Source organism: Macadamia integrifolia, chromosome 5, assembly GCF_013358625.1.
Source record: "Macadamia integrifolia cultivar HAES 741 chromosome 5, SCU_Mint_v3, whole genome shotgun sequence".
NCBI lineage: Eukaryota > Viridiplantae > Streptophyta > Magnoliopsida > Proteales > Proteaceae > Macadamia > Macadamia integrifolia.
In genome coordinates this window covers 43,213,902-43,220,685 of record NC_056561.1, presented here as the reverse complement: position 1 = coordinate 43,220,685, position 6,784 = coordinate 43,213,902, and the positions used below count along the sequence as shown (strand labels likewise).

The window sequence follows — 6,784 nt, the reverse complement described above, 5'->3', positions numbered from 1 at the left end:
AATTTTTTAAAAGTAGAAAGTAATTGCTTTAAAAATAAAGAAAGTGCATTCTACCATTCTTTTAAAGTAGAAAGTAAGACAACTTTTCAATATATATATATATATATATATGTGTGTGTAAACCTCTTTGTACATTTTACATTGAAGAGAAAACAAAATTTTTTTTTTATTTTATTTAGTACTTTTAAAATAGTAATTTTCCATTAACTTTCTATAAAGAGATAAAAATAACAGATTCCCTCTCCCTTTGTGATTTAACTATTAAAACCAAAACTTTCAAATCTCCCTTCGTGATTTTATTTTTTATTTTTTGGTGAAAAGATAATCTATTCATGGAGAATGGATTACACTCATGTGATCTGAGACAACCTCACTAAAAACACAAGGATCAGAATTGGGTCAAATTGTCTTTCTTATTCGTCAATGACAGTGCCTTCTTAGCAAGGAAATCTACTACAGAATTTACAGCCCTTGGAATATAAGCAACATTACAATCAACAAAATATCAAGAGATATATTGAATATCCTCCAAATTATGTCTAATAGAGATAGGGGTATCCTGAGAAACCAACTGCAAAATAAGACACCACCTCCTTATTATCACTTTCCACAAGAACCTTATCTATCCCGTCAGATAGTGTCTCCAAAAGCCCTTCGCTAATTGCTAGTGCCTTCCCCACATGTATATTAGAGAAAACCACTGGATTAGAGACGAAAACTCATGAAAGGCCAGTATGGTCACGTATGACATAATCCAAACCACTCCGTTTTGCATCCTTTGTAAGTGTTGCATCACAATTAAGTTTACGGGATCTAATAAGAGGGGGAGACTATACCTGGTTCTGTGGTATCTTTGGTACATAATCGAAAACAAGTTGGTCTGAAGATGGAAATAACCCCAATTGAATCTGATAAATTTCAGCAGCATCAATAGGGTGAAAATAACGATCCACAATGTCCCTTTTCCATCACCGGTTCTAGGGATCTACCTTTGTGATTTGACTATAAAAAAACAAAACTTTCAATTTTTTTTTTTCATAAAAGAATTGCAGGTGCTTGAAGGATAAAACACACCATCCAAAAACTGTGAAAATAATCACCATGGATGCTCACTTTTTTTCTCATACATAAGTGACAACCTTAGAGCATGCAATCACGCTATTATCACTAATGATCAATCGATTAAAAAAAAAAACTTTTTTTAATCGAAATAAACAATGGAAGGAAACGATACTTGTAAAACTCAAGATCAAAACTTCCACAGATCCAAAAACAAATCGATCAAAACCAAAATCGATTCAAAAAGCCAAACAATAAGAACTCAATGATCCAATCATATCCCCGCTCTGATACTAAGTGTAAGAATATTCTATAGGATAGATATGACGGATCAATGAACAAAAATAATAATACAATCATAAATCTAACTAACACATACCCAGATCCATATCGTATTGGGAAGATTCCACAAAATCAGGTTTTTCCCTCTTGTACAATCTTTTTTCTTGAGCTTTCTCTCATTGTTAGTCTTGTCTGCTCCCCTCTCTATGTAAATTGTCAATTAGTTACAACTAATGAGTGTTGTTTTCTTTGTATAGATAAGAAGGAGGGGTTAACCCTAAAATATGATACAAGTGGGAACCTTTCATAATATGAGCCAAATGCAAAGAGGACCACTGGTCTTTACCCTTTAAGGCGGTTAATCGAAACCTGAATTCCCATTAGGGGATCACTCCTGAACCAGTCTTCGTCCAATCCAGCTTGACAATCAACACCCAACCACTAATCTTATCCCACACAATAATTGGTACTAGCCCATACATAGTAAAAACGTTACATCGGTTAGATTTGATTATGCTCGTTTCTTGATTTTTTATTTCTAATTATAAAATCTAAGGTTTAGGGCCTCAATTCGATTCTAACTGATTTTGGTCAATTCCCATAGCAATTAAATCAAAAGGGAGGCCAATCCCATCGTTGATTCCACTTCCTCAAACCCTATCTCCTAAGCTACTCCTATACAAATATTCCACGTGAGATTGGCCTTTCAGATTGTCAATCGGTATGGTTCCGGTTCAATTTACATTTTGACAAGGTGTAAATCAAAATCGAGCTAGATTGTGATCAACCAAAACCAGAAGCAATTTGCATTGAGTCTGATTTTATCAGTTTTTATTCAGTTTTTGTTATCTGGTTTACATGTGGTTTATAGTATCAGTTTCAAAAAATGGTTTGCATTTCCATTATTTTTTTTCCAAGAAGAAAATTTTGCATTTCCAATTTGTAATATGTTTTATTGCGGTTCACATGTAGTTATTATAATTAGTAATATATGTCAATCTTTTTGTATGATCCTTGTATTCGTCCTTGCTTGGAATCTCTATGTAGCCGATCCCATTAAATTGAGATAAAATTTTGGATGTTGTTGTATATAGTTTACACGAGACATGAAGTGCTGATTCACATTTAGTTTCACCTTTATACCCTTAATACGATTCTTTTTACACCTAATTTCAAAGCATAAACAAATAAGTTTAGAATGTGGATTCTCTTACTATATATTCTAACATCATAAAAAAGTCACATTAGAAGTACAATCCCTTCGAAACAGAGAACTATCCTCTGGTTGAATATAAGGTAGTACAAAAAATTGAATTTATTTTGTGTGCTTTTATTAGTTCTTATCATTTAGAATTGTATGTTTTTGGTGCAAATTAAAATCGAACTGAGAAAAGAACCTATCAAATCAGAATCGAGTCATTTCTTTGTGATCCGGTTTGATTCCATCATAAATGGTTGATTTTGATTCCAATATTTGGTTCCAATTCCACAACCACTTGAACCTGTTTAATAGGATATTGGGAAAAGGAAATAAAATTTATTTTGAATTTTTTTTTCGTTAAAATTTATTTTAACAATTGATTAGTTGTTGTTAGATTAGCATTTTTGTATTGAGAGAAATTTTTCTTCACCTCACAGTGAGGTTCATGGTCCCATCATAGATTCATAAATTGATATGAGATTTTACAATCTCCTGAAAATACCCTTAATATTGTCCCATGCTCTTGAACCCATGGTTTCAAGTATTGATATCATTTTTTTGTGTATTGAAATCGGCTGAGACTGATTTTCAATCCTTGACCACTTTGGATCAGTTTTACCATTTTAGAGGTAAAATAGTAAAAAAATTACAATTTAAAGAAAAATCAAGGATAAAACCAATCGACACCCACTGATTTGATCCGATCCGATCCGGATTGGTATCTGTATCGGAAAATCCATTGGATGGACAAATTTCCATTCAACATAGGTGTCCACACTCCACACCAAAAAAAAAAAAAAAAAGGGATTGGAATTTTTTGTAACGTAGGGCTCACACATTAAACTAGGATTTATCACGGTATAGGTTGTTAGACTAGCAGCCATTGGATGCACTACTGCCCAGATATAACCATAGTTAGCAAATTCGGATTCGGGAATTATTCGGATGGAGAATTATTCGGAATAATTCGGACGATTAATTTAAGGATTCGGTCAAAAAAGCGATCAAAAAATCTTATTGGGTTTTTTTTTTTTTTTTTAAATTGTTTTTTTATTTTTTTATTTTTGGTTTTTTTTTTAAAATAATGTTTAAATGGACCGAATAATTCGATTTAATTCGGATTCGGTCCGAATTATTCGCGATTTGTATTCATTTTTTGAAAAAGTTGCGAATTTTAAAGAATTTTATTTTTAATTCGGATTCTGTCTAAAGTTTTGATAAAATTCGAAAAAATTCTGTTCGGCCGAATAATTCGCGAATTATAACCGGATGCATCGAACGGTTCAAATCTAAGGAAAACCGTGGTTGCCGTCCTTTTCATTTGGGCTCTGTTGCTTGGGTTAGGGTTGGGGTTAGGGTTTTTATATCTGGAGGGGTATTATTACAAGGAAGCAGAGAGAGAGAGAGAGAGAGAGAGAGAGAGAGTTCCTGTTCGTCGTCTCGCCGCCGCTCAGCAAAGATGGGTATGTAGCCTAACGCCCTTATTCGTGTTCTGTATCTTAACCTTCCAAACTCTTTAATCTCTCAATTTTCCTGTCTCTGCAACTCTATCTGTTCTTCTTATGGCTTCGCATCGTTGTCTCAGGTATCTCTCGGGACTCCATGCACAAGAGGCGTGCCACTGGTGGCAAGAAGAAGGCATGGAGGAAGAAGAGAAAGTAAGCTTTCTTCTTTTCATATTTTACTTTCTTTTGTTTCTGTTATGCTTTGCGGGTCTATGGTTATGGAGAATAAACAGTTATCCATTATCATGTTACAATGGTGCTTTTGGCTCGTTCAAAATCTCGATCTGGGTTGTGTAATTTACAAATTACTTGGGGGAAGATTTTGTGTATTGTTTGTTGCGCCGCCGATCTGTTAGATTGAAAATAATTTACCTGAAGAACACATTGTCTTGGTTCACCCTTTTCCTGATTTGATTGATAATGCCTTCTTTTGTGATTCCTGATTTGTTGTTTGATCACTTTTCTGTTTATTAGTTTGATCTGAATAAAAGCTTCGAACTTTGAATGTTCGCCTTCTTTTTTTGGATTTCGTTAGCTCCATCTCTTGTGTTTGTTTCTTGTTTGGAAAATCTGAGCCTAAGCTTTGCTTCGTTTTAAATTGATTGCTTAATCTGGCAGATTTTTGTGAAAGCCATAGTTTTTTTGAAGCTGATAGCAAGCATCAATCTATATACCCTCCTGTCTCGTTTCTAATTGTGCTTGTGGATACTGAATTTCTTGAACTTTCAACTTAGTTAAGACCGGATGACAAGTTGTAAGCAGAAGTAGGAAAGTAGCTTGTAATTTGTGTGACAAACTATAGCTTGGGTTATAAGTTTGAAGTTAACATTCGGGAACTAGGGCTATTTTTTTTTTCTCTTTTAAATGTATTGGGTTATCTCATGTTTTTCTGGTTAACGGAGATCGATATGTCTAGCTTACGGGTGGGAAGTTCAATCGATGACTTGAGATCAATAGTATCATTTCACTCAAAATATCTTATTGCTTATTGCCCTTTCTATATTTTTATTTTTTTCTTTGGTTTGTAAAGGTATGAACTTGGGCGCCAGCCAGCCAACACTAAACTTTCGAGCAACAAGACTGTCCGGAGAATCCGTGTTAGAGGAGGCAATGTGAAATGGAGGGCCCTCAGGTTGGATACAGGAAATTACTCATGGGGAAGTGAGGCTGTCACCCGGAAGACACGTATCCTTGATGTGGTCTACAATGCCTCTAACAATGAACTTGTCCGGACGCAGACCCTAGTAAAGAGTGCAATTATTCAGGTTGATGCCGCTCCATTTAAGCAATGGTACCTTCAGCACTATGGTGTTGATATCGGTAGGAAGAAGAAGGCATCTGCCAAGAAGGAAACAACTGAGGTACATTACCTAGTTTTAAAATGTTGGTAATGGGCTTCATTTTATGCTATATTTGATTTGTGTAGAAAATAATTGCTTAGAACATTGGTTTCCTATTTTTTCAGTTTATTGCTGCTTTTGTAAAAAATATCTTGTTTTATTGTCATACATGGATGATGTTTAAGTAATGAGAATTTGGGACATTGGGTTACTGTCTTGCATGCAATACTTTATAGGTATAAGTGATGGTGTAACTAATATGGGGTCATGAGGTTGCTGAACAATAATGTATTCCATTCCACACATCTAGTCATCTCGAAGGTGATGAGACATAATTGATTTTGAAAGCAAATATGTGAAGAATATGAGATCTAGTAGAATGATTAGAAATATATGAATGTCCTGAAATGCTCTTTCATGTTTCAATTTGCATTGGTTATTTTCCCTGCAGTGTTGGTTGACTCGAGGCTTGCTAGTGAATTACTTTCTTTAGAGAAAATCTAGTTCTGGAATTATGTATCATGCTTGTAGCAGGCAGCATATGTCAGTACAATGATATGCATGCTCGGCATATAGTTGTCACAGCGTCTAGGTGACCCAATCATGTTTTTTTTTCCTCTTGCTACCTGTTGCAGGAAGGAGAAGCTCCTGTAGAGGAAACAAAGAAGAGCAACCATGTTCAGAGGAAGCTAGAGAAGCGTCTTCAAGATCATAAACTTGACCACCATATTGAAGAGCAATTTGGCAGTGGGAGGTTGTTGGCTTGCATTGCTTCTCGCCCTGGGCAATGTGGTCGATGTGATGGGTGAGCAGAAACAAATTGAGTTTTATGCTTTTATGCTTCTCCATTTTGGTCGGATTGGATTTATATCTTACTGCCCCTTGCAACTCTCATTCAACAGGTACATATTGGAAGGGAAGGAGCTGGAGTTCTATATGAAGAAGATCCAGAGGAAGAAAGGCAAGGGTGCTGCTGCTTAAGCAAATGGTTGTTGCAGGTGTTTCATTTCTACCCTCTTTTGGCATTAGTTTTCACCTGTTATGTTTGTTCAAGGAGAATGATGTGGTTGCTGATCACAGACTTTGAAAAATTTTGAAATGCATTTTAAGTTCCGAGAGGGAGTTTTACTTTCACCTAGACTAAATTTTTATGTTCAATGGAATGTACTGGTAAATCCAACTAGGCTTCTTTTGGATATCTTACTAAAATTCATCATTGTTTAGCTATAGCCATACATCCATCTTCATGATCTCAGTATCGTCACCTATCAATTTCTTCAGTAGATTATAGTTCACGGCATGGTCTACTCCAGAACCTATTCCTGTACATGAAGCAGTTAATTGAAGCCGCTTTAAATACCCCCTCCCCCATCCCCCAATGCTCACTGATATAATGA

At 35.3% G+C, this 6,784-nt stretch overlaps 1 protein-coding gene across 1 annotated transcript; it reads left to right on the top strand.

The window, feature by feature from the left end:
• The first annotated feature begins 3,858 nt into the window (after positions 1-3,858).
• LOC122078466 (40S ribosomal protein S8-like) lies at positions 3,859-6,567 on the top strand. Its single transcript, XM_042644449.1, has 5 exons — positions 3,859-4,005; positions 4,128-4,200; positions 5,078-5,408; positions 6,023-6,192; positions 6,290-6,567. The coding sequence occupies exons 1-5, from the start codon at positions 4,002-4,004 to the stop codon at positions 6,366-6,368; spliced, it is 657 nt and encodes a 218-aa protein (XP_042500383.1). The 5' UTR covers positions 3,859-4,001; the 3' UTR covers positions 6,369-6,567.
• The last annotated feature ends 217 nt before the right edge of the window (positions 6,568-6,784 follow it).

Excerpts from the sequence above, each read along its gene's own strand:
- LOC122078466 (XM_042644449.1), top strand. Across the intron at positions 4,201-5,077 it reads GCATGGAGGAAGAAGAGAAA|GTATGAACTTGGGCGCCAGC; the intron begins GTAAGCTTTCTT and ends TGGTTTGTAAAG. Across the intron at positions 5,409-6,022 it reads CCAAGAAGGAAACAACTGAG|GAAGGAGAAGCTCCTGTAGA; the intron begins GTACATTACCTA and ends TACCTGTTGCAG.